Below are 27,144 nucleotides of genomic sequence, written 5' to 3'. Positions count from 1 at the left end.
CGGGCACAGCCTTTCTTCATTCGTACATGAACAGGAATGTGAACAGTTTCTTACACCTGTTCTGCACAGCAGGTAACACACCAGAGTCTTCACATGCAATGGAGAGTTGTCCTGCTGCCTGAGGAGAAATGCAGCATTAGACTAGGCAGTCTCTAAGTCACTGGCTGAATTATTCGAGTCTATTTATTATCTATAATAAGTACATAAATCCAGTTCCGTAATAAGTACAAAAAGACATAAAACCAAAAACCTTCAGACATCTTAATTATCCAGATAACATTTGAAAACCAGAGAAGATGCTGATATTCATGTTAGAATCTGCGTAAACTACCCCTGGAATCTTAACAATATCAGTGGACAATTGAACAAAAAATAATTCAGTTACCAAGAGAATTAATATCTGTGGGGAAAAAGAAAAGCAAATGCATATGTTGCGACCCAAGGTTTATTCTCATGAAGCTGAAGCTGAGCAGTAGGTATAGTGGTTTTGTGCTATTTCAAGAATAGATCAAAATCTTGAAGTGAAATGGAATAAATCATTTATCTTAGGTCTTCAGCAATTTATACAAATCTTACCAGTCCAAATCTTACTAAATAACAGATTTAACCACTCTAGTACTAAGTAAATAATCACAAGTTAAGAAGTTAACATTGGTAGCCCTCTGAACATCAAGAGGATTTTTCAATGGCAATGGACGCAAGGTCCTACTCTAGGCTTCTGAAGGAAGTTTCAAAGTCATTTTTAATCAATAGCCTTAAAAGATTATTGAAACACTCAATTTCTTGGCAATATTATTTTACTTCTGAAGTGTAATTATAGCACTCTGTAAGTCAAAATTGTTCAACATAGTCAACGTTGTTTACTACTGCTTATATTTCAGCTTCAGCTACATCTGTTGCACCAATAATCTGAAATAAAATCTGATTTCTTTTACATCAATATTTCAGGAATATTGAGGTCCTGTTTAGTGACAATATAGCTCCTGAAAAATTACAAAAGTGCTGCTATACTATCAACTTCCTGACAATGACAGGTCATTTCTCAGATGACATTGTTCTCTAGATTTCTGACAAAGTTGGTATTGCCAAATTCTTCCCATTAATCAGGAGTATTTCAAGAAAATGAAAATCTGATTTTATCTTTTCTTAGTACTACTATACTTCTTCTAGTGATACTCCAGGACCATCAGGCAAGGAAGAAAAACAGTCTCTGGAGAAGCAGGAAAGACAACAGAAGTGCCAGGAACTCCATTGTGGTGCAGCGGGAGAAGGCAGGGAAGTTTTTTTGAGATGATACAGCTAAGCCACTACTTTCACACACCCATTTGTCATGCACACACACCCACACACTTCCTTCTGGAAGTCCTGATGTCCAAGCATCTTCCTGTGGAAGCCCAGCACATCTTCAGGACCTAGACGAAAAGAGGAGCAGTGAGTAGTTTTCTGTTTGTAGGGGCACAGAATTCCCAGAAAAATATACAGAGGTGGCTTCACACACGGCTAGAGCCGGAGGCCAGATCCCTATGGACGTATTTCCTGCTGTCATCTCTCCAGGTACTACAAATCTGGCCTGCTGTATCTTGGGGTAGAAATTAAGTAGCTTGGAAAATACTAGTCCTCCCTGCTCTGTCAACTACTTCTACTTGCCTTCACAGCTGTTAGATTGCTTTCCACTTCATTCCCTCTTTCCTTCTAGTTATGGTCCTAAAATTGCTGTTGCTGATGCAGCTTGAATGGGGAATTGAAAAATCCAACATTTTCTAGATAACCACCCTTTTTTACAGTTTCTGCACTTCTCATACTGAAGGCACGGCCCTCAAAAGTCACAGCTTTGGCCTTTGATTTGGCAAATCTTGAAGACACAGTAGAAATACACTCAGAAAGAAAGGATTTTGCTTATAACTGCCCCATATTTTTCACTGGGCTAGTTTAAAGCCGACAGAAACTGGCTGCAGTGTTTGAGTAACAAAATTTATCACTGTTAGCAAATCAGGGTGGGGCAAAAAGCATCTGGAACACAAATAAATTCTTTATTGAAGATCCTTTTTTGGAGGGAGAAAAAAAAAGGAAAAAAAAAACATTTTAAGCCCCTGATGTCCTTTAATGCTTTGGCTGTTTCTGCAAGCAGGAATGGAGATCCATTATTGATTTGATTTTGTTGCATGGGAAGGTTATGACAGTTTCTGTTACAAAGTTACCAGTGCATAAGTTGGTTTTGTGTGTGCATTTGTGTTTTCTGCTGTTCCACCCTATCTAGCATGGAATTTCTGTACTATCTATGGAATTTAGTAAATCCAATAATATTTCCAATAGTATTCCATACTATTTCATTATTTTATTTAAATGTGAATTTGCAGGGTCTGTCTTCTGCCGTGTCCTCAGTTGCTTTTTTTAATTTTTATTTATTTATTAATTTTGTCTGACTACACTCAAATAGGCTCTATTTCTAGGTGAAGGGAAGGTTGGCCTCCTCTTCTTTCATCTCTTCTCCCCGGAATGAAAAGTGTCTCTCCTAAGTACCACTCTCCTTCAGTAAGGTCCCTGCAATCGGCCGTGGATTAGGGACACCTTGCACGCAGAAAAAAACTTTTCAGGAGTTAGATCGGGCAGCGTTAAACAAAACAAAATTAAAATAAACCAAAACAACAACAACAAAGCTGATCTGAGAGACTCCAGGACCGCCAGTTCCTTGTGCATCAAGGAAACGTCTACCCATTCTCCCCTACTTAACAGGGGTTGAAAAAACTATTGCGGGGAGAGGAAGGGAGAGTGCGGAAAAAAAAAAAAAAAAAAAAAAAAAGGGGGGGGTGGAAAAAATACCCTCCTCACCTCAGATTTAAACCAATAGTGAGAACAGACACTCTCAAGCTGAAGCCTTAGGAAAACATTGTCCCCCTTTTCACCTCTCAGACTGTCAGCAAAGTCTTTGCGCGTTTTGTTTCGGCAAATCCCGCAAGTGCTGGATTTCCTCTCAGGAATCGCCAGCAACATCCCGTTCTTCCCGCGTGCTGAGATCTCACCGAGGTGAGTGCCTGGACGAGGCCATCACAGGCTAGAGACGCCACCAGCACAGCATCCTCTGCGATTTATTTAGACTCAGAAAAAGAGCCCTCTTGCTTATTCTCCTAAAATAATTAAAATGCATCACTTAAGTTCCTATTTGCTTAAAAAAAAAAAAAGCGTGGGAGCGCGAATGTTTTGGCTCTGAATTGACAGTAAATATATCTTCATATCATGTTTTTATTTTACCGTTTTAATGCATCTGACCTTCCTAGTCCTCCCCTCCCTCCCCCCGCCCCATTAATTCCTGGAGTGTTTGGAGGCGCTCTGCATCCCACGATATCCCGCTCCCCGGCTTGCAGAGGGAATTTCTTCTTCCCTTTGCGGGTCTGGCGAATGCGGGGTCCAAAGGTGGGTGCAGCCGAGGCCTGGGAGCAGCCCCCGCTGCGCGGAGCCGCCGAGGAGCCCGCGGAGCCCCGCGGAGGCCGCCCCGCCGGCAGCGCTGGGCTCGCCTGGGCAGCGCCTGCAGCCGGGACCAGGCTCACCCTTTTCTCCAGGCTCATCGCCTTTGGACTGTTTTTCCCTTTCTTTTTTTTTTTTTTTTTTCTTTTTTTTTTTTTTTTTAACCCGCAAAACCACCCCCGCCTGTCTCTCCCGCAGTTCCTTCCTCAAAGGATGCTTTCCCGGTGCCGCCAGAATAGGGCCACAGCGGCAAAGGAGAGTTACCCAGTTAAAATCAGAGGACAGATTTATGTAAATCTTACATTTATTCAAAAACCTCTTTCCCCTCGAAAGGTCAGAGGTGTCTGTTATGTACGCGTTCGGCAGAGAAGCCAGTTCGATATTAATTTAAGAAGGATAACTCCAGCTCCAGTTCATTTGCAATTCCTATACACAGGCTATTATGTACAGGGAGCTAATCCTTCCTTGCCTTGGAAACAGAGCTTCCACTTATCTCACCGCGCTCCTCAGATTTCCTCTATAAGAGAGTCGTTGTTTTCCTAGGATTTGGTTGTTATTAATATTACACCGAGATCTGAGCGCTCCCGAAGCATGTGTGGGTTTTGTTTGTTTGTTTGTTTGTTTGTTCTTGGTTTTCCTCATTTTCCGTCCTTTTCTTCCGCGAACTTGGGGCGCTCGCCGCTCTTCCCTTGCCCTGGGGCGCAGAGACATCGGCTTCTCCCTCTTCCTGCCTGTTGCAGCCGCCAGGGTGAGAGGCAGACCAGAGGCGATGCCCCCCATACACACACACGCCGTGTATCGATGTCTGGCCGGGGAAGAAAAGTTGGTTGAATTGCATCTATTTGCGGACATTTGCTGTCAGGGAGGTGCTCATGGACGGGGCGATGTGAGCCGTGGTCACTTCGCTGTCCTCTCCAGGGAAATCATCCCTGAGCAGCATCCCTGGATGAGAGGGGCAAACGATGCCGGCAGAGCAGCCCCTGCCGCGCACCCTCGTCTCCCCAGAGCCCCCGAGGGCAGGAGAGCCCCGAGCACCGCGGCCTGAGCCGCTCTTGCCGCTGACTGAAGGCGGTTGTGGGCAGGACGGGGCCGGTGGGCAGCAAGGCGAGAAGTGACGGTCTCGGAGGAGGCGCTGCCTGCAGCCCCCCGGTCATCCCTCCTATCCCCAGCACCCGCCTCCCCCGGGGCAGACCTCGCCTCCTGGAGCGCTTAACAAGAGCCCGACTTGGCCCTGGACATGTGTCTGGAGGTGGCAGGATCCCTCGCTGCCTCTGAAAGACGCCTCGGAGCAGGTTTGAGGCGGGATCAGAGTAGTCCAGGGGAGCCTCTGCCTCCCTCCCAGGCTCTGGCAGGTCTGACAAGCGCAGCCGCCCCTTCTCCCGAGGAGATGATGGACTCGTGTTTGCACTCCAGACAGCCACTAACTTCTCCGATCTCCCTCCCAGCCCCCATTGCCTCTCCTTCCCTCCTCCTCCCCTTCCCCCTGCCTTTTTCTTTTGGGTTCTAGTGAAAAAAAAAAAAAAAAAAAAAAAAAAGACATTTGCATTTGGTGCCAGCACAGTGTCCTATTCTGCTTCTGCATCATGACCACGCAGACCTCATTCATCACGTCTCCTTCTCCCGGACAGTTCCCCGCTTTGGCTATCAGGCGTTTCTCGTCACGTCACCTCCTTCCTCCACGGACACCTAAAGAGCGGGAGAGAAGAGGCGAGTCGCAGCCCCAGCCCGCCGCGCTCCCGGCCCGGCCTCGCCTTTCCCGGCGCTCCGGAGCCCCCCGGCACCCTGGACACACGCAGCGACACCGGGCAGGGCCCCTCGCTTGGGACCTGCCCCCGCTGCCGAGCCCAGGGCGCAGGACCCCAGCCCAGGGTGTCCTCACAGGCCAAGGGGGCCACGGGCACCTCTCCGGGGGCCTCAATCGCCCTCCAAACCCCCGCAATGCCGAGAAAAAAAAAAAAAGGCAGCTCCTGAAGGTATGCTAGGAAATACTAAGCGGCTAAAGGGAGAGTGAAAAAAAATCAAAGCTAATATTTCAGGAGCAACTAATAAACCCCAGCATATTGCCCTGTTTCTTGGAAGAAAGATAGAGGTGTGAGGGCATCTTTTTAACCCCTTTATTAATATTTTGCAGAGCAGGATATAAGACAAAATGTTTAAATGCCGGTTGATGACTCACATGGTTGGTAGCTTTTCAGCTCTCAGCTACCGCAAGATGTGCATGTGGCATTTTAAAAATAAACAGGAACTGTAGGCCCAAACTCCCGTGAGTCACGGTGTTTAATACCGAGCCAGGATCATCCCTGCGCGCCCATGTGTGGTTGCTTTGCCTGTGTCAAGGACTAAGGCTGCATGTTCTTCACATGTAAGATTTGCAATTTCATGTTGATTCCGACATTCCCTAACGATTAGAGGCTCTAAAACAGAGACAGTGTGACAGAGAGGTGTCTAAAAGCACCTACAGATTATCTCCCATCTCCGCAGCCCTGATGTGACACACCTACCTACAGTTTAGGGGTGCATCACTTGAGACAGATTTACAGTTCAACCCTCTCGGCAGACAGGAGGAGAGATCTGCGTGGAATATAAATTCAAGAATGTAATTCTTTCTCAAACAAATAATCTGCTCCCTTTCAAATATAATTAATGTTTTGATAGTGCATTTCTTGAGAGAAAGATATACAAAAACAGAGGCAACCTCTTGGATCTCTGTTTGTATATTTGCAACAGGAATTTACAGTACCTATCTAGTGAATGTGACAGATAGAATGTTTTTTAACATTTAGAAGTTTATTTATTAGCAGAACTGCAGAAGGAAACTGATAGGTCTTTTCTGTCTTCCGTGCCCATCTTCCGCCTTTTTTTTTTTTTTTTTTTTTTGCCTGTTTGTTTGTTTGTTTCAAAGGAAATCGCAGATGCAGGAGGAGGGCGTTATTTTTTTTTCCACTGGGATGCTCCCTAGCTGCCGGGATGCAGCCCTGGCGCCCCGCGCGCAGGACTCAGGGAAGCGCCTCGCCCATGGGGGAACACGGGCCCCGCGGCGTGTCCCGGGCCACACGATGCCATGGCTCGGATGCCTGTTAAATGCTGCTCCTCTGTGATCGTGAGGTTCATGAGTTATGGAGCTGCTATCAGATCCACCAGGCTTTTTTCTTCTTCTTCTTCCTTATCTGTCTTCCAATCTCTCTCTCTCCTTTCCCTATTTTCTCTTCTTTCTTTCTTTCTTAGCCCCACTTTCCGCAGAACACGTCCAAAAAGAAGGAAGGAAAAAAAAAAAGCAGAGAACTGCGCTGAGGAGCACGAGCCTGAACGATGCTCACTCCTCCTGCCTACATTGTTCCTAATGCAGAGCACGAGAGAGAGAGAAAAAAATCTAGTATTTAAATCAAAGTGTTGCATATACTGGATATCGACTTGAGAGTAAAGCGGTCTGCAAATTCAGTGCAAGAAGGGCCAGATCCGACTCCCACTAATATCAAAAATATATTTTCCCATTTCATCATTGGAAACAGCACTGTTTCCCGATTACAAGATTGCAGCAGTAGTAGCCTAGCAAGTTATTTTGACAAGTCATATATTTTCTACTATCCTAAATGATTTCAGAAAATTTGAGTTTTAAAAGAAAGTATCCTATGAGCATTTTTAAAAGCTTTGGTTTTCAGCCTGAATTGCTCTGCTTCACTTTGCTCCAACGGGTGTTTTCAAAGAAAAGAAGGGCACGTCTCAAAAGGAATTTCCTCGGAGAGGACGAGACTTTTGCTCAGTTCGGAATTCTTCAGCAACAATAAATATTAGCAAAACGCCTTACTAACTTCGCTAAATTATCAGCTGCATCCACCAAAGACATATATTTTATTTATATATATGTATCCATATATATATATACATATACATATATATAATCCTAAGAAACTGTTGAGGGTTTTTTTGTTTGTTTGTTTGCATTTGCAAATACTCAAAGACATTCTAATCGTAAAGGAAACAAACCTGGCTATTCTCATTGCAGGTTTTCTAACGATGATCGCCTCCAAATAAGAAAATATCTCCGGAATTTTTGCGCTCTGTATTTGTCTATAGACTGTGAGAGAGAACCTTGGGTTACCTGCACACACGGAAGCAAGATAAGTTGAACTTTGCGTATACAGGGCTGGAAATACTCCAACACCATTTTAATGTAATCCTATGTGTTCTTTCGTTCTGTCTTTTCCAGAATAACCTGGAATTCCTTCGTGAAATGTAAGCACCTGGACTTTTTGACAGAGATAACCCCAGTTCAATACAAAGTTACCAACCTCAGTCATTCAGATCCAATTAATTCGATGTTTACCTCCAGTGATCTGTGAAAAAACACACACACGGGAGAAGAGGGGGAGAGAGAAAAAAAAAAGAAAATATTTACCTCATTGATCTGATAATATTTAGGAAAATGTCAAATGCACACTTTTATATTCAATTCTTAAAAATAACTAAAAAAAAAAGAAAAAAAAGTTTGACATCTTGGGCTATTCAACTGGTCTTTTTTGTTTAGCAAAGGCTAACATTAGGGACGATCGCACTTACGTTCAGAAAATATTGTTATTTTTCTTTAATGGGGAAAATTGGACTCCCGCGACTTAGATCTGTGGTTTTTAGAACTGGGATGGAAATTGGACTGACACCACTTTGCACTTTAACAATCGGATTTCGTCAGGGTACAAGTTGTTTGTTTAACCCGACAGCTCCGTGCACCCCGTCGCACGCTTTTACACACTCATTAAAACGATTATTCACGACCTGTCGAGTGTTTTCTCGTTCATTCACAGGAAGGACTTAGCGCGCTGAGACTCGAGCGCGCGCGGGCAGCCCCACGGCGGGCCGAGGGGAGATCACTTATCCCTGTGATCCACCGAGGCGAGGCCGTCCTGCCCCGACGGGTGCAAGAGAGCGGCGGCTCGCGGGAAAGGAGGTGGGGGGGAAACGCACCCCCCACACCCAAAAAAAAAAAAAAAAAAAAAAAAGAGCAAAAAGTCAAGCGGGAAGAGCGGGCGCTGCTCGACACGGGCTCGACACCTCGTCGGCCCCACAGGCGCCTCCAGCTCCGCGGTCCTCCGCTCTCGGGGCCGCGGCGCCCCGTCCCTTTTGGGAGGAAGTGCGCTAAAATGTAGGAAAATATCAGCGGAGCGCCAAGGAGATGACTGGATTTGGGAGTGATTCTTTTTTCTTTTTCTTTTTTCTTTCTTTCTTACTTGCTTTCTTTTTTTTTCAATATTAAATTAACCATATATATATATATATATGCATATATATATGTATATATATAATGTTCTTTGGAGCGCTCGGGCATTGAGAATGCCGAGCCTTTTCTTACTAAACTGACTGCCGCCTTTCATATCCAGATCACTGCCGACTCTGAAATTCCATCTGTGAGAAAATCCCGGAGGCCGCTGTGCTGCGGGAAGGTGTTTTACACTTCCAAGGTGAGGAGAGAGCTCGCAAGGCGACACAAACCTCGGCTCCCGTGCAAAACCCGCGCACGCAGAAAAACATTTTTCCATCTCGAAAATATCTAAGCGGAAAGCCCCTTTATTTAGGAGAGCCGATCCCGAATGTAACGAGGGTTTTTAGTCTGAAACGGTTTCCTAATTGCTCAAAAGGCAAGCACGTATAAGTAATTTGTTAAACTTATTGGATTGCAATAATCCACTATCAGGTTAGCTAAGAATGGATCTGTCAAGTGTGTTTCCCAGTCTAAGCTCTTTCTTTCAAACCAATCTGGTATAATAATTAGCAGACAAAGGGACCGAAATATGTAAGCAAATACCTAAAGCTCTGCATAAATAAACACGTTAATCAATAGCCAGATAGCCAACACTTGTCTGATTGATGAAGAGATAATCGATATTGCTGTTGTAACCTGCAGCCAGGGAGACCTATATTTAATTATGAGCACTTTTACCTTCGCCGATTTAATAATAAAAATAAAACTAACAATTCCTACGGCTCCACCTGAATGCACATGGTCCCGGTGACAGGGCTAGAGGTAACTTTGTTTCCCCGAGAAACAAGCAACTTTGCTCCATAAACAAGCAATCGTGGAAAGGAACAAGTAGTGCTGCCTTTTCAGACAAAAGATAACAAAAACAACAACAACAACAAAAGAAATAAATTTATGCGTATGCGTATATATTTAAAGAGAGAATACATATATAGGCTAAAAGATGCATTGATTATTTTATTGTTATTATTATTATTATTATTTCCGTACTTCACGTGTGTTTTCTCACAGGCTCATGCGAGTGTCTACAAGACACCCTAGCAAGAGCCCCCTCTCCGTTCAACACCACCGTGGCACTCACGTCCCAGAGCTCTCGCCATCGGAAGGGCAGTTCACAAAGCTGAAGGGAGCTTTACTTCTCACTAGAGCGTTGGAGAGTCAGCTCTGAGCCTCGGCGTGTCAAAAATATGAGCACTTGTGTGATGCTTTTGACCATATACCTGCAAGAGAAGTCTGGTCGGAGCCCCCCCCCCCCCACACCTCCTTTTAGAAATAGGGTTGTGTGGGGGTGCGCTTGTGTTTGTGTGTGTATGTGCTGAGGGAAAAGCAACTGTCTCACAACATCCCTGGGATTTTTGCCTCAAAAGAACAGTCTGGGGACTGGTGAATAATCCCCACATTAAATTCTAAAAAGTATTACAGCCTTCTGGGAAGAGCAGTGCTTTAGAACAGGGTTTTTTGCTTATTTATATGAGAACCCAGCATTTCATTTCATTTAAAGGCTGTCCTCCCTAGCTGACAAACAATCTCGTTTTTTTTTCACTCGATAGCCAGACTTCGGCCAGATTTTTTGGCAGATACCTCTGTGCTCTTGGATATGATTAATTTAACAGGCAATCTAATCTTAAATACTCGCAGTCAGATCATTTCTGGGTGGAAACAAGACAAGGACGGGGGGGCGACTCCTCTTCCTCTTTCCTCTCCCTAATGAAGAACGCGGGACGACGGCTCCTTTTGGAAGGTCTCCAAGGGAGCTCGGCGAACTCGTCCCTCGTGTGTCCTGTCCCCCTCTCTCTTCTCTCCCCACCCCACCCGCCCCCTCAGCCAAAGTCCCTCGGCCCCCGAGACCGGCTCCTGCTGCAACTCATGGGAGAGCCCCGGCGGGCAGGAAGGGCTCCCACCTCCCCGGAGAAGCTGCCCCTGCGGGATCAATCCTAAAGCGCTCTGAATTCCCCAATACGGAAAGCAAGCCCAGGAGAGCGCGGGCTTTTCGTGCTTCTTTTGTGATTGGAAACTCGGGCTCCGCGAGCAGGCGGGTTGGTGCGAGGAGAGCTTTCACCTCCCGGGCTTAGGTTAAGCATTTCTTTGCAGCTAACTTTACAGGGATGCTTTACTCACCTCGGGGTAGGGTGACAAAGGCAAAGCTTTTCTCAGACTCTCTCTCGCTTAGTGTTCCCTCTCAAATCACGGATAACCCCAAATAAACTTGGAGGACTCCCTAGAGATAATTCTTTGAAATGGACTTTGCATTCATTTCCCCGAGAATAGTAAATCCTCTTGCTGGCAGTCTAATTCACTAGCCTGACACTGTATTCTGTTACATGGCCCTGGGAAGGAGCAAAATAATAAAAGTCGTGGGTTGTTACCTTCTTAAAATTATTTTATTTTTCTTAATAAGTATTTATTATGGCGTTTTGTATTCTTCCCCTTTACTTGTTTTTGCTTTTTAGTGATTTCGCCATTTTATTCGCTATTTTATTTTTTCCTCAGTAGAGGTGAATTTTGCCCTATGCTTCCGGGTCGGAACACCGTGGCCCAGGCCACAGGCGTAGGACACTATCCCGAAGCTCAATTCCCTGATGCAGCGCGTATCTCTCTGCGGCCACCAAGCCTCACGCGCGACCCCGCACAGGGGACACTTCTCGAATTGTCCCTCTTTCCCGAAGGAGGGGGGAGGGCTCCCCAAATGCCCGTCGCCTGGAAAACGCGTTGTTAACAGGCAGGTGAGTGTCGAGATGCGAACGCGGCCCCGCGCAGACACTGAGCACCGGCTTCGCAAGGGCGGCCGCGCTCCGCGCAGCCCCTTCCCCGCTCTCCCGCTAGGCAAGAGCGCCCCCAGCCCGCGGGCCGCGGAGCTCCGCGCAGCGCCGCCCGCCCGCAGCAGCCCTGGCGCGGCCCGGCCCGGCCGCCGCGCTCCGCTCCGCGGCGCGCTGGGCGAGTGGCCTCTTCTCCAGCCGCGGTTGCGCGTGGGCGCCGCTCTGCAGAGCGCAGAGGCGCTCGGGGCCACCCTGGGCCGCGCGGCTCTGGCCCCGACATGGAGCGGGGGGGAGCGTGCCCCGGGCAGGGGGGGAGCGTGTCCCGAGCAAGGGCCGTGTCCCGTGGCTAAGGGCCAGGGAGCAGGGCTGCTCGGACCCAGTGGAGGTGCCCGGATGGGTAGAGGTGCCTCACGGTACTGCAGAAATCTTAAATCGGTGTCTTAAAAAAACGGCGATTTCCTAGGGAATACGAACGCCGCAGCGAGGCGGGTGAATGCGGGCCCGCCATGGGGCCCGGTTCACGTGCCCCAGCCACGCCGGGGACACGGCAGCGAGAACAACCTGTTCCCGGAGCGGCCCGTGCCCGGGCTGCTGCCCACGCACCCCTCCTTCCCCCACCGGCATCACTAAATGCAGCAAAGCTGCGGGTCAAACTTCCGCTCTGAGTCGCAGATTGCGGGTTGCCATCCTCAAATTGCGCTGGATCCGGGGCCCGGCCGCGGCTACCGGGCCGTGGGGGCGAGGGAGAGGCCTCGACCCCCTTTGAGGGGGGCAGCGCTGGGAGCGGCGGGCCCGAGGGCGCCTTTGGGTGCGCGGCTTTCGGCCCTCCACGGCCGCGGCACTTTCCCTGGCAGCGGCGGCTCGGCTGAGAACTCAGCAGAACGAGAACTCATCGCGCGGCCCCAAAGCCCCGCGCCCTTTTCTCAAAGGCAGCTTTGGATAAAATAATAATAATAACAACAACAGGAACAATAATAACAATAATAATAATAATTCGGGGGCGCCCCTACAACTCAGACCTCCGAGCCGCACTCAAACCGCCCCACGGACGAGGGCAGCGTCCTCGGTTCCGGGGGGGACACCCCTGGCTCAGCCGTGACCGAGGGACACTCTGAGCTTCCCCGTGGCCCCCTGGCCAGGAGCGGAGCTAAAAGAGGAGTGAAATCCGCACTCACCCGCCGCCGATGCCGTATCCCATCGCCGGGTGCCGTCGGGCGCCGTCCTCGCAGGTAGAGGCTGTTCCTCGCGGCATCTTAAAAAAGACAGACACAATATTGTACCCGTGCGACTTTCCCGGGCTTTAGCGCGAAAGTAGAAAGCCCAACGAGCGTTTAAGCAATAAAAAGAAAATAAAATCTGGAGGTAAAGCGTGAGAACAGATAAAGCGGCGAAGAAACTTCCAACTTACCGATCCTAAAGGAAAGAGCCTGAGGGGGAGGGGGAGGCCGGGGGAGGGAACACTTTAAGGAAGAGACAGGAAAAAAAAAAAAAAAAGTAACATTAGGCACCCCCAGTCCTAGTGTAACTGGTGCTTGGAAACTGCCTCGGAGACAGGGGCGATCTGCTTATCGGGCACGGGGGAACGGCGCGCTTAGGCAGAGGTCTGTCTGTCTGTCCGTCGTCTCCGTTCACCCACTTCACACGGACCTGCGCACCGAGAGAAGGAGCAGGGAAGGTTCCCTTGGAAGCACCTACCTAGGCTGGCTGGAGGGCAGGTTTCTCTGGAGGGTCCCATCTCTCTGGAGTAGCTGCAGTGGAGTTGAGGGCAGGTTCTCCGGTGAGGTAGGAATGTGCAGGAACTCCGCCCTCTGGGCACAGTCACACGAACCCAGCAAAACAGCCACAGCCTGCCCTAAAACCTCTAATGATCTTCACCTTCACCTCTCGCTAACCCAGTTTCTCCACCACTTTTTGACCCATTTACCAAGGCACATTCACAACAGGGGGAAAAGAGAAGTATTCAAAGCAAGAACAACCCTATGCACCAGTCTCACAAGAAGCTGCTACAGAAAGTGGTGCAGGGTTCTGTGTGTGACTGTATGTGTATACATATATTTCCATCCGTTGAATTCTGCAGCCATATAATACGTCTGTGCACATAGATATATATATTTTTCTTTCTTGGGGGAGCGAGTTACTCGTGACTATACAATTAAGAGTATAGCAGCGAGTATATATAAACAGACTTTTTTTTTTCCCCCATCATAAAGGAACATACGAAAGGTAAAAGAAAATGATCACTAAAAATAACAGTGAGCCTTATTTATCACCATTTCCCAAGCAGTACTCTGATGTAGTTCAGTCAAAACGTAACTGGAGTTCAGTGGGAGTTTTGCCTGAGCGAGTAATGAATACGTGGGGTTTGAGACCTCATATTAACACAAGTGGTGAGGGGGTGTATACCTGAATCATAATTTCTGACATAAATCGTCAAAGGAGTTATAAAGAGCAAAACGACGTCTCAGTAAAACTATTTCTTTTCAAGCATCGGATTAAAAAATATCACTCCCCCAAACACCATTTTGTGCCATTTAAGGCAAAATATATTATTACTCATTTTATTTTAAGTCCTTCCGTAAGAATGCATTTCACACAACGAGTATCGTTTTACTGAAACAAAAGAAAAATATTTAAAATAGGTCCAAGAAATAAGTTGTGTAAATATCCGATTGTGGATTCGAGTTACAGTTTATTACTGCTCACACATTTTTTTCTCGTAAGGCAAACTTAAAATCGGAATCGGAAGCTTCTTGATTAACAGATTTGTTCTCCTATGATATATGCGAGCAACGTTAATCACCTCAAATACCAACCAGGAAAATAACAATAGTTTCTTCATTTCGTAAAGACCACCCGCCCCGCAGAAACACGGTAAGTTCTAGAGAAATGACACTCAGGTACTTTAACACGCTAAAAATATATAATAAAATTCATTAAATTTCCTAAAAGCTTTGCTTGAGGTTTTACATAGAAAAACACCGTGGAAACAAATGCCAGATAAGATAATTATTGCTCGACTGAATACAATAATAAAAAAGAGAGAGAGAAAAAAAGGAAAAAAAAAAAAGAAAAAGAAAAAAAAAAGAAAATGAAGGGGAAAAAAAAAAGCTCACATTCTGTACCAAACAACTCCATGTAAATACTAGCCTAGAAGACATCCTCAGTGAACAAAAGGGTTTCTCTGTCTGGGGAGCAGGCGAGGTAAAGACACATTTGGGCCTTTAATCCTGTTACGATCTGTGACAACTTTAGCTTTTTTTTTCTTTTTTTCTTTTTTTCTTTTTTTTTTCTTCCTAAAGACAACCTCATTGCAGGTAATATGCGCGTGGAAATGCGAATCTCGAATAAATTAGCAGCTTAACAATCATCCCTTCCCCCAGGGTAAGGGGAAGAGAGAAAAGTCTGCAGCACCTGAACTCCCAGGCAGCGCTTGGCTGCTCTGAGCCTAACGCGGAGCACTAGGACCGAGCGCTCGCCTAAGCGCTGCCCGCTCCTCTGCAGAGCCAGCACCAGGGCTACCCTTCTCAGGAGTTATTATGCATCACGCTTACCTAATTAATGCTTATTAGCCAAGGCAAAACTCTGACATGGCGAGATTGTGCTTTCCTTCAAACTCACTTCTCGTTTTCCTTCCTTAGTACACTATCGGCGCTTTTTATTTTATTTTATTTTTAACAGAATGAACTAAATAATACTTTAAGTATGTGCTATTGGATTTCCCACACTATACAGCCAATTGCAAGTGGCAAATAATAAATTATTTCCTTTGTCAGCTGCAGCAGATGCCATTCTTTTAATTTCCTTTGGTGCAAGTATACAGAGCGGGGACTCGACACTTTCCGAGGTTAAATCACACCTATTTTATTATTTCCGAAGGGCTTGTTTCGGTGGGGTTTAGTTTCTAGTTCGTGCGATCATTTATTTTAAGGACAATGGAGCGGAGAGCCTGGGGGAGGGCAAGCTCTTCCAAGTGGTCCTATCATCTCCTCTTCTCCAAACAAAGCGACTTTTTTTTTTTTCTCATAATGATGATTAATTTTGAATCGCAGAAGTAAGAGTGAAAGCCAAGAATATCAGAGATTTCTCTCCTTCTCCACACACCGCAGAGCTGGGTGTCCCATCTCTCATCCATAACCTTTCGCTCCTCTCTCTTCCCTGCAGATTTTCTTGCATCTGTTTATTTATTACTTATTTTCTGAAAATCTCACTCACTCCTCATATTTTTTTTTTCCTAGCCTGGTAAATATTCTGCTTTCAAGGATTCAGATTTGCTATTGCGCTTTTTTTTTTTTCACCCCTGGCACTATCTTTTTTTTTTCCTTTTTTTTTTTTTTCCCCCCAGCCTTTCTTTTTCTTCCTCTTTTCTGTCTTTCTTTAAAGAAACTCTTAAACAACCCTTTAAAGTGTTTGCGATAACATCTCCGGGCTGGAGATTATTTTTCATTGGGCCTATTGTGAGCAGTCGTCGGCTTATTGCATTGCTGCAGAGCGCAGTTCAGACCATACAAATGTAACAAATGAACAACTTGTCCTCTGCGGACTCACTGCAGGATCCAATTAGTTCCTAAATCTTTCGCACAAGTTTTCTAATTATTTTAAAGGGTTGCAGTTTTTATAAGGTTCCCTAAACTCATCCCAATTCTTTTTTATGATTAAAGGCTTCTTAAAATGAGGCGTCGCATTGCCCCCTTAGAGCTAATGGCTTGATTCGCCGGGCAACGAAAAACACGTACTTACGTTTCTATAGGTTAGTGGCCTTTGGTACGTATTGCCATGGGAAAAGAGAGCAGAAAAGAGATTCAGGTCCAAACTTTAAATCTGAGTGCATCCCCGCACATGTATATATACTTTTTTTTTTTTTTTTTTCCTCGAAAACGTTTAAACGCTGGTATGTAAGCCACGGGGTCACGTGACACCCCAGCCTCCCCCTCCTCCCTCTTCTATACTTCACTGTAATGTGTTGCCCCTTCGCTTCATCCCAAATATCCCAAATATCCCCCTTCGTCGTCCAGAGGGCAGAAGGGGTAGAGGGGAAGGGCTCTAACTGCGAACTACAGCTACTTTTACAATATTTAAAGCCAAAGTGTTTGCAGCATTAGAAGTATGGAAATATAGGTAATATAGCTACTTCCAGAACAGCGCTTCTTTAAGATTAGGATCATATTTAATACACAGACGTATCATAGCTACCTAACCTTGATCAAGTAATTATACGAATGCAAATATGTATACACACACACACACTTATAGCTGATATATTTTCAATTATTATACAGTCAAAATTAACTTATCTCAGAAGGATTATTTTTTGAATCAAAGATTGAAAGAGTAAGGCGTATTTACATAATTATGTACATTCATCTCCTCTCATGTGTGTACATATACATACGCATATATATGTATGCACGCGATTTTAAGCATCTTTAATTTAAGACATAGGTTTTAGTAAGAAACCCTACCTCGTGCTACAAGTTTTCAAGCAGACATGAAGGAGCATCCTGCCCCAAAACGGACATCACAGCAGTGGCCGTGCCGTGCCATGCCCTGCGCCTATACATTTGTCAATATGTTGCTTAACTGCAAAGCGAATTTGGGGGGAGGTGGGGAGGAGCATGTGAAAAATGGTCATCTACTGTAATAAATAGTGCTCAGATCTCCCTAAAACTTTAAAGCCTCTGGCATATTAATTTTAGTTAATGAAAGAGACAAAAAAACTATGAAGTATATATGAATTTAGCCTATTTTTTTATTTCTGTGTGTCCATAGTAAACATTTTTGTAAGTGACAAACACGGGCATATGACCACAGTATCACAATCAAGAAATTTTAAGACGACATTAACAATCACTCAAATTTATGCGGCATTTGCGCAACACAGGTTACATATTTGCAAGGTTTACCTATAAGTACAATAGGTATTAACATTTCACTACATTTAGAAAAAAAATAAAGGTGACCTGTTAGTGACCACATACATCAAAATATACACAACACAAACTGAAGGCAATCATTAATTTTGTCCCCTTCTGATTCATTTGAACGGGCAGTGCTGCAAACTGAAATAATGTTGCTGTTCTTAAATTACTTCGTACACTGAGTGCATTTTCTAAAACCCAATCTTTGGTCTAAAAAAAGTAAACAAACCAACAAACAAATTTAAAAAAAAAATGAAAGAAAGAAAGAAAAAGAAACCCAGGAAAGCAGTTAATTAAAGAGAAGGACAAAATAATAAATGGCCAAAACATAGTTCTTGGGCACTCTTTTTTTTTTTACTATTACTTCTTCTTAAATACAAATTACATTTTAAGTTTTTAATGCTTTTCATAAATTTAGTGGTTTCTTTTCAAGATCTGCACCCACCGACATATCCATGATAACTTATAATACTGCAAACATGGAGAATCTGGCGGCTTTAAGTGATGGACTTATCATATTTGAATAAAACTTGCAAAAGCAGTCACTATTTAGATACACATTCTACTATAATTTTGACTTCCAAACTTCATAGTCTACAATGTAATCTCCCCACATTGCACCTTGCTGACACTCCTCACCTTGGTGGAATAATAAACAACCCTAAAGACTGAACAAACGTACAGAAAATGGGGGACTTAATAAAAAATACCTGGACTTTTTTTTTGTTTTGCTTTTTCTTTTTTTTCTCCTTTTAATTATCATTTACAATGCAAATGTGTGTAAAATGTTCACTTACAGTCTGATCCCATGGATGTTAATGTATTAAAGGGTTTGAAGAAGACCCCTGATTTTGATGTGTGAAATAATCAGAAAGTCCTCCGGAAAGTCCCGTTGTGAAACTTGGCAGGGAAGGTCTTAGGGACTCACAGGGGAGAGTGGAGGGCGCCTGCGGCGACGTGGACGAGGAGGCTGCCCTGGCCGTCATTGAAGTGCTGCTTTGAGAAGTCATTGAAGGGTGAGGGACGTGGGGGAAAAAGTAACTCGTCTGTCCTGCCAGGAGGTTTACAGAGCAGGGATTTAGGGAATAGGTGCCGGAGCAAGGAACTGACAGGCCACACGGCACCGAGGCGGCCAGAGCGGCTGCTGTGAGGTGATGAGTGGCATAAGGTATCTCTCCATTGACTAGTCTATCAACACTTAACCCATTAGACGTGGAAAAGGAGTGGTTGTTCCCCAAGGAGTTCTGAGTCAACACCGAGCTGTAGGGCATGGGGTGGCTGGGGTAGGCAGACGTGGTCCCGTTGTAACTCAAAGTGCTGCTGGCCCGCGGGTGGTGCAGGGAGAGGAAGGGAGACATGGGCCAGTACAAGGATCCCGCCCTGTCCATGAACGTGAGGCCGGTGGAGGTGAGGCGGGCGCCGCGCTTGAAAGCCAGCTTGGCCCTCGACGTCGTGGAGCGGCGGCGCAGCTTGCCCGTGGTGCCGCCGATGAAGACGTCGTCGCTGGACGGGTCCAGCATCCAGTAGTTGCCCTTGCCCGGGTCGTCGTAGTGGCGGGGCACCTTGACGAAGCACTTATTGAGCGAGAGGTTGTGGCGGATGGAGTTCTGCCAGCCCTGCTTGTTCTCCCGGTAGTAGGGGAAGTTCTTCATGATGAACTCGTAGATGCCGTTGAGTGTGAGGCGCTTCTCGGGGCTCTGCCGGATGGCCATCATGATGAGCGCGTTGTAGCTGAACGGCGGCTTCTCGTACTTGCCGTTCTTCTTCTCGCCCTCCTTGGCGCCCTCGCCCTCCTTGGCGCCCTCCGCCTTCTTCTCCTCGGCCGCCTTCTCCTTCTCGTCGAGCTCGGCCGCCGCGGCGCCCGCCTCGCCCTTGCCCGCCAGCATCTCCGCCTTGGGCACGTCCAGGGCGCCCGAGCTGCCGGCGGCGGCGGCGGGGGGCGGCAGCAGGAGCGGCCCCTTCTCCTCCTCCTCCTCCTCGGCCGGCGCCGCTCGCTGCGGCTGCGGCGGCGGCGGCTGCTGCGGGTGGTGGTGGTGGTGGTGGTGGTGATGGTGGTGGTGCGGGTGGTGGCTGTTGTGGTGGCTGTGGCTGTTGTGGTTGTTGTCGCTCTGCACGGCTTCGGGCACGAGGCTGTTTATGCTGAAGGAGGATTTCGGCAGCATTTTCACTTCCTTCCTATCTCCCATGTCCAACATCACACACTGGTCGGCGGGGGAAAGTTGCGGCCGGGGCAGCAGCAGCAGCGGCGGCGGCGGCGGCGGCGCGGGCAGAGGCGGCACCGGCGGCGGCAGCGCAGTGGGACCGCAGTGTCGAGCGCCGGCGAGTCATGTAGCAAGGACGGGGACCGCCGGGGAGGGGAGGAAAAAATAACAACAGCAGTGATAACCACCGATCAGAGCAAATCAAACCGAGGCAGAGCGGAGGAAAGGAAAATAATAATATATAAAAAAGGAGGAAAACTAAAGGGGTGGAAAAAAAACTCTAAAATCCAAAAAAAAAAAAAAAAAAGACGCGGAAGGAAAAAAAAAAGCTCTACTTCATGGTGCCGGTTCCCCCCGGTGGAGCGCGGCGCAGGGGGTGGGGAAGGCGGCAGGCGGGCAGGGCGGCCGGGGCCGCGGAGCGCGGGGCACGGCGGCGCAGCGGCGCTGCCCGCCCGCCCGCCCGCAATTACTTTCAGCGCTGCCGGCGCCGAACCAGCGCTGTAAAAAATTTTTTGGTTTAACCTTTCCCGCGGGCCGCCCAATCAGGGCGCGCGGCGTGCGGCCGCGTCGGCCCGCCCGCCGGCCAATGGGCGCGCGCCTCGCCGCGCCGCGCCCGCCCCGCCCCGCCCCGCCCGCCCCGCGCGGCGCCCGCGGCGCACGGATACGGCCGCGCGGCGCATCACCCCCCCTCTCCTTTTCGTTCACCCCCCCGTCTTCCTCCGCCCGACGCGTAACCCCCGTTTTTAATAAACTTCATATTTTTTATCTCCCCCTCCCCACCGTGGAGTAAAATTGTCCCGTCGCTCTCGGCCCCACCCGGGGTTTCGGGGGTGAGGAAGGCGGGAGGGCCGGGGTGGGGGTGAGAGGGCGATGGCGCTGCTGGAGCCGCAGGTACTACTTTGCGGAGCCAGCCGCCGTCTATCGGCCGGCGCCTGCTTATTTATTTAATTATATATATATATTTTCCCTCCCTAGGCCCCGCTGTTGATTATTTTAATTTATTTTAACGAAAAAAGAAAAGAAAAGGAAAAAAAAAAGACTCCGCTGGCGGGGAGCAGCGCGGCCGGGCAGGCCGGGATGCGGCTCTGCGGTCCGGAAGAGGCTCCGCGAGCGCGCGAGGCCTCGCCGGCTCCGTCTGCGGGCCCCGGCGGCGCCTCGCGGCCAAGACGCGGCGGCGGCGCCTCCGGGCCCTCGTTGCGCTCCGAAATGTGAGTTCCGAGGGAAACGCGCCGCGCGGGGAGCTCCCTCCGAGCCGCCCTTCCCGGGCGCTCCGCGGGCACCGGCGGAGGCAGGGGGGGATTGCTCGCTCAGGCCGCGGCGGCAGGGCCGGGCCGGGCCGGGCCGGGCGGGGAGGCCGCGGCGGGGGCGCTCAGCGCGGCCTGCCGGGCTCGCGGCTACACGGGGCCGCGCGAAGCCCTCGGTCCTGAGCGCGTCTCACTGCGGGCGGGGGAGCAAAAACAGCCGGCAAACAAAGCCCGAACGCGCCGATTTCCCCCTTTTAAATTTGATTTCTTTTTTATTATTATTATTTCTTTCTTTTCTCGGGTGGGAGAAGAGGGGTTGTCATTGACAGAAAGCGTATTGATCACCGTAAAAAAACAACAAAAACGAACAAACAAACAAAAAAAGCGGTGTGCAACGGCGGCATGTACATCCGATAGGAATCGCGGCGTTGTCCGTTCCGCGGGAAAGGAGAGAGCCGCAGCGGTGCGAGCCGCTCCGGGCTGCGGCTTGTGCGGCAGAGGAGCAGGAGGGTAAATAGCGAGCGCGGCCACAATGGAGCGGGAATAAACAATTCCGATCGGGAATGCCGTGAACCCTGCGCGTTGGATTAACCCCGAGTGACCTTACCGCGAGTGCATTTATTTACACAATTTCATAACAGGTTGCTACTGGCGAAAAAAAAAAAAAAGGAAAGACAAAAAAAAAGTCAGTGATCGACGACGCCGGTTTTTTTTTTTTTTTTTTTTCAGAAACGCGGTTATTATAAAGAAATCATGCCGATCTGTAATTATGTCACTGCACCGCGCCAGGGGCAGTGTATGGGGATTCTTGAGGAAGGATCCGGCGTGGAGGATCCGGCTCGAGTCTCCAATGGCAAGGGGTAAGAGGAAAGGTAAGATCCCTGCATATTATTACAGCTGTGACGATGATTAACTAATATGTGTCATTATGGTGCGCTAGGATCCCATCAGGGTGGCTGGGCCCAGTGCGTTTTCCTACTCGGTCTAGCGTGTAATGATTCGGCGTAACCGGATTCTTGAGAAAGGACAGGTTACGTAAACATTTACTGATGTGGAGTAACTATACTATTTGTACTCTGATATGCAGGAAGGAAAGTGTTGATTAACACAGAAGAAAAAAAAAGCGAAATTAGCTGATTGCATGCTCATAAGTGCAAGCTGTCATTGAACTGCTTTTAAAATAGACACAGCTGGGTGTTTGTGTTGAAAAATTTCTTGTGTTTTTGCTAATACTGAAATAAGCATGATTTTGTATACCAAACATTTTCAGATCATTAAAATTTGTAATCTGTGCTGGTTTTAAACACAAAGAAAAGAAACAGATTCATTTCGCTGTAAAATTTGCTGATATTATATTAACTCAATCAGGTCTGTACAAATGGTGTATTGTGCCTTATCAAATCTCTTTGATCCATTTAATACACAAAGTGCCAAACGTGTGTATTGTTTGTTAACATTGAACGTTTTATTCAAACCCCAGCTCTGCAGCGCACTGGAGGAGCTCTCCCCTCTAATGTAGCTCTGGCGTCGCCTCTTGAAATTTTAATGCTCCGAGGTGTTTCTTGGGTCATTGCTGAGTTTACTTTGCGTTGTGATCAGGGATGAAAATGCAGCAGGGAAGAAAATAAACATCTCATCCTTTTGTATTTCTGGACCAAGGTCTAATACTGAGAGAAACACGCTTCTAGAACGCCTCATCGTCCAGATTTCATGTTCAGTCATTTGTCATGGCTGCAGAATAAAGCACTGTGCACAAACTTGGGATTTATATTATGCTATTTTTTTTAATGCCGTGCATATGCCGTGCATTCTACCAAAAAAGGTAATGTTGCGTTCAAAATGTAGCACATTTCTTTCTAAGCCCATGAAGATAAATTCACTGTTTACAGGACAGGAGAGCATATATAAGGGGAATCACGTCAATTATTAATTGGACTTTAACTTTGCGCTCTGTCTGATTTTCTTCCTCCGCAGGTTTTTTCTCCATTTATGAGGCTGGAGATACGCATTTGGAAATGCGGGAGCCTCACTCGGACGCCAGGGCCTCCCCCTCAGCCCCGACCAGCCCGTCGTTCACTTCGGGGGCAGCTCTGGGCGTCGCAGCAAGCGGCCGCGCTGCCCCCCAGCTCTGCCCGGCCTCGGATCCTGCTAAAGGGCCCTTTCCCAGAGGGAAGTTTTCCCTTGTGGGATGGCAGGGGGAGAAGCCAGCGGAGCTCGAGGACAAGTGGGGGACCTCGGAGCCTATAGGAGCCGCCTCCCCGCGGTTTTCGGGTGCAGCTCGCTTTTCTCTCTTTTTATATATGTGTGTGTATATGTATATGTGTATATATATACGTATTAAAGGCCCAAGGACAAGCCGACCGTCGTGCCGCCCCTCCGTGCACGCAGATCGCGCCCCTCACACGGGGCAGCCGCTCTGCTCCCTCGGGCTCCTGGGGAGGCTGGAGCGCTGCGAACCGCACCGGCTCCGCGGGAAGGGAGTGGGGCTGTTTGGGCCACGCGGGAAGGGTGTTGATCCGCGCTCCGCTGCCATCACCGCTGCTCGCACCAAACGAGCCCGGGCGCTTTCCTCGCACCGCCAGCGACACCGCGTTCCGTGCTGCAAGCGCCTATACGGACGCCTATATAACCCTATCCGCCCTGATTCTCTCGGCTTCCCGTGTTTATTCCAGGTTGCCACTGAGGTAAGGAGCGCTCAGCAGACACCGCTGCCAGGCGGCGAGAGGGGACGGAGCAGGCTGGGAAGGAGCAAGAGGAGCCAAAGCGGGTGAAAACGGGGAGCGGAGCGGGAGGAGGAGGATGGAGGGAGGCAGAGAGCGCGAAGCTGCCCCGTTGCAGCCGCACGCTGCAGTTTGGGTGTCTTCCCGTGGCAGCTTCCAGCTAGTCCTGGACAGCTGCGCGTGCCGCTCGCGCCCCACGGCCGCGGGTTCCCTGCGCAGCGCCCCGTGACCGGGTTCCTCGCGGAACAACCTGCGCTACAGGCTGCGCGATTAGCGTTGCGCGCACAGTAGTCAACTAAACTTCCCAGCGAGAGGTCTTCGCACCCGGGACGTGTCGCCTCGGCGCCCATCAGGAGGCTGCGGGCTGTCAGGGGCTGCTCCTGCGCGCACACGCGCGCAACCGCGGCGCTGGCTCTAAATTAAGAAGCCGATGATTAAGACAAGCGTCTACGAGGCCTGTCATTTCAGCATCCTTCCATCATAACATTGTGGCACCGGGAAATTTGCTTGAAAACCGTGGAAAAAATATGTCTGCGGGAGAGGCTCGTGTGTGAGGTAGCACAAATGTTATCACGGAACACGGGCCGGGAGCTGCCGCGGCGGCGGGAGAGGCTTCCCCGGAGGGAAGGAGGGCTGCGGAGCCGGGACGCGGTGAGTATCGGCCTCGGCTCCGAGCAGGTACGTGGGCACCGTGCGGCTCCAGATGGACCTTTCCGAGATCCGCAGCTCGGCTCCTCTCGGAGGCTTCGGGAAACTCCCCCTAAAGAACGGATCTGAAATGATAAGTCGCTCCTGGATGACTAATGGTTACTGGCACTCGGCGCCCCTCGAAGGAGAGAGGCGCATATTGTGCTGAAGACCTTGCGAGCACCCTTTAAATGCAAACATTTTAAGCCCCCCCCTCCATGCATCCCACCCCCGGAGTTTTCGGGCTCGCTGTGCTATAGCTCCTCTCCCCCTCCTTGAGCTCTCCAGTCCCCCTCCATCACCTCCCTCCCCCCATTCAGAACTAATTGCTCCGCTGCTTAAACGCCACACGAAGAGCTACATTTCTCCATCCGGGAAGCACGAGGAGCCGCTGCGTTTCGGGGGAGAATCAGCGCGACAGGGCGGCGCTCCGCAGCGGGCAGCGGGGTCGCGCGGGGACGTGGGCGCGGGGGCGGGCGCTGCGGGGACAGCAGCGGTTCCCCGCGGCTGCAGCAACCCTCGCCCGCAGTAAAGGCTGCGGCTGCCGCCCCCCGCACCCGCGCGCGCCTGTCCCTGCCAGACTCACCCCGAGGCTGTGGAGCGCTCGCTGGGGCTCGTGGGCGTTCGCCACTGCCAGAAATCTTCCAACCTCAGCATTCTTACACTCACCAAGAACTTTAACGTTAAAGCGTGTATTTTTAAAAGCCTTAAGCTTGCTATTATTTTTATGTACAGGTGCATACATACATACATACATATGGCCGCACCTGCCTGTGTTATGCGTGTCACTGTAACAAAAGCTCTTCCTAATTTAGGAATCAATATGGGAGTAAAAATAGAGTTAGGCACACGATAATACTAAAATTCGGGGAATACACAGGCTAGTTAAAAGTCGTGTGCTATTCTCGGCGATTGAAAGACACTATTTATTTATTTACTTATTCTTATTTTTATTTTTTCCTGCGCTCACTGTTAAAACATTCTTGGACAACACGGTGTTTTTGCCAAGGTTATCAAAATGCATCAAATAGACAGGGAAAAAACAGGGGGAAGAGCAGGACTCGAGAAGCAAATAGTGCTTGATGAGACTTCTATCTGCTTTTTGACTCGCCAGGGACCCTCGCTAGAAGATTTTCGCGGTGTCGCTCCAAAGCTCCCGGGCTTAATAAAAACGCAGCCTTTTGCAAACGCCAAATGGATCTGGCTTGGCACTTTTTTGTTTTGGTAACTCGAGAGAAAAGACGACCCCCCTCCCGCCCGCCTTTCCCTTCGCGCAGAGGGGACGCGGGACGCGCTGCCCCGAGCGCAGGTCCCCCCTGCGCGGGGACCCCCGCGCTCTGCCCGCCCCGCTCCGCGCAGCCCCCTGCGCCCCGCGCCGCTCCGTGCAGACGCCGGTTTTATGACCCCCTCCCCCCTCTCTTTTGCCCCCCAGCCCGTGCGGCCACCGCAAGCGCGCGGGGCAGCACGAAAGGCGCAAAACCCGCCCGCGCGCCCGCCTCGGAGAGGGCGCCCTGCGGGGGTGCCCGGGCCAGGGGATCGTGCCCGGATCGGGGCCCGCGGTGGCGGAGGGGGCCTGAGAGGGGAGCGGCTCCAGCCCTGGGGGCTGCCCGGGCCGGGACCTGCCGCCCCGAGCGAGGCAGGTTGTGCCGAGCACATTTCGTGTGGGACTCAGTGGGACTCGTGTGGGACTTAGTGCTCTCCATGTCTCTTTCTTTTTTTATTCTTTTCTTCTTTCTTTCTTTCTTCTTTTCTTCTTTCTTTCTTTCTTTCTTTGGGAGAAAGTGATGGCAAGGGGCTTGCTGGATTTTTAGAGCTGCCACTACTTATAAAGAAGTTTCTTGGGAAAGAGCTGATCTCGTACCCTTGATAACAGTGGGTGTGTTCATGTACTATTTTAATATGATATGTCTTTTCTACAGGGCTTGTTTTCCTCCTCCCTCCTTTCCCATCCTCCCCCCATCTCCCCCTGCTTTGTTTCTGGAATTTGTTTCTCTTTTAAAGCACCAGCACAAACAAACAAACACGCAAAAATGACTGGCAACAAGTTAAATCCCATTTGCGTCCCTCCCACGGAGCGCGGACGGCGCCTCGCTGAAGCTGGAACCCGGAGCCGGAGGTTCCGCATGGACCAGAGTTTGTGCTAGAAAGCGAAGCGGCTGCGGAGAGACCCCGTGCAGAGCGGGGAAGAGAGAGGGAAGGAGGCAGCTCTGCCCGAGCGCGTCTCCCTCGCGGGTGCTCTCCCTCTCCTCCCTCCGTCCTTCCGATGGGGCGCGCACACGCCTATGTTATGTTTGCTAGGGAGTTTGGGAGAAGAGCGCTTATTACAATCCATCTACTAACTCCACCTAAACAGCGGAATCACGCTGGAGCTGCGGAAACTCCGGCAAGCCGAGGTTCCCAGTTTGCCTCCTAGCAGGTGAAGGCATCGCTCTGCTTTCCCGCTCCGTTCAAAACATCAATAAAAGAGATGTGGGGAAAAGTGTCAAACATCTTTGTCCGCGGTGGAAGGGGCAATATTGCTTTATAAATAGATTTTATATACGTACATATACATGTATATGTATATGTATATGTATATGTATATGTATATGTATATATAGACTTCTCCGAAGGCATGTGCGAGGTCTGCAAGCTAGTTTTTATGGTTATATAGCATAGTGGGTCCACATGAAGCATGAAACATTTTCTTTTTTTTTTTCTTTTCTTTTTTTTCTCTCACTGAGCTTTACGACCATTTCTTAGTAAGACTTCATTCCAAGGCTCTTGGAGAGCTTTTGAGACTCCAAAGTCTTAGTAAGACTCAGATTCCGGTGCCTTAGCTTATTTCTCCCTTATGATTAAAAAAAAAAAAAAAAAAAAAAAGTGGAAAAAAAAGCACTTGGGTCTGCCCAAGTTAGCTGTACCTACG

At 48.8% G+C, this 27,144-nt stretch overlaps 1 protein-coding gene, 2 long non-coding RNA genes and 1 pseudogene across 3 annotated transcripts; 1 reads left to right on the top strand and 3 right to left on the bottom strand.

Moving 5' to 3' along the window:
- Positions 1 to 5,007: 5,007 nt before the first annotated feature.
- LOC104565728 (uncharacterized) lies at positions 5,008 to 8,316 on the bottom strand. Its single transcript, XR_015913631.1, has 4 exons — positions 7,752 to 8,316; positions 5,964 to 6,033; positions 5,639 to 5,876; positions 5,008 to 5,148 (listed from the first exon to the last, which is right to left on the bottom strand). It is a non-coding gene; the product is annotated as an uncharacterized LOC104565728 (long non-coding RNA).
- A 561-nt stretch (positions 8,317 to 8,877) lies between these two features.
- On the bottom strand, positions 8,878 to 15,530 carry LOC148593845 (uncharacterized; annotated as a pseudogene).
- Positions 15,531 to 17,809: 2,279 nt separating this feature from the next.
- Positions 17,810 to 19,812, bottom strand: FOXG1 (forkhead box G1). Its single transcript, XM_010212441.2, has one exon. The coding sequence runs from the start codon at positions 19,577 to 19,579 to the stop codon at positions 18,200 to 18,202; it is 1,380 nt and encodes a 459-aa protein (XP_010210743.2). The 5' UTR covers positions 19,580 to 19,812; the 3' UTR covers positions 17,810 to 18,199.
- Positions 19,813 to 21,579: 1,767 nt separating this feature from the next.
- On the top strand, positions 21,580 to 22,586 carry LOC148593844 (uncharacterized). Its single transcript, XR_015913630.1, has 2 exons — positions 21,580 to 21,701; positions 22,310 to 22,586. It is a non-coding gene; the product is annotated as an uncharacterized LOC148593844 (long non-coding RNA).
- Positions 22,587 to 27,144: the final 4,558 nt, after the last annotated feature.

The sequence above is a fragment of the Tinamus guttatus genome, unplaced genomic scaffold (genome assembly GCF_059628265.1).
Source record: "Tinamus guttatus ecotype Peru unplaced genomic scaffold, ASM5962826v1 Tinamus_guttatus_pri_ptg000327l, whole genome shotgun sequence".
NCBI classification, from domain to species: domain Eukaryota; kingdom Metazoa; phylum Chordata; class Aves; order Tinamiformes; family Tinamidae; genus Tinamus; species Tinamus guttatus.
The sequence above is the reverse complement of the archived record's forward strand: the minus strand, read 5'-3'. Positions and strand labels throughout refer to the sequence as shown.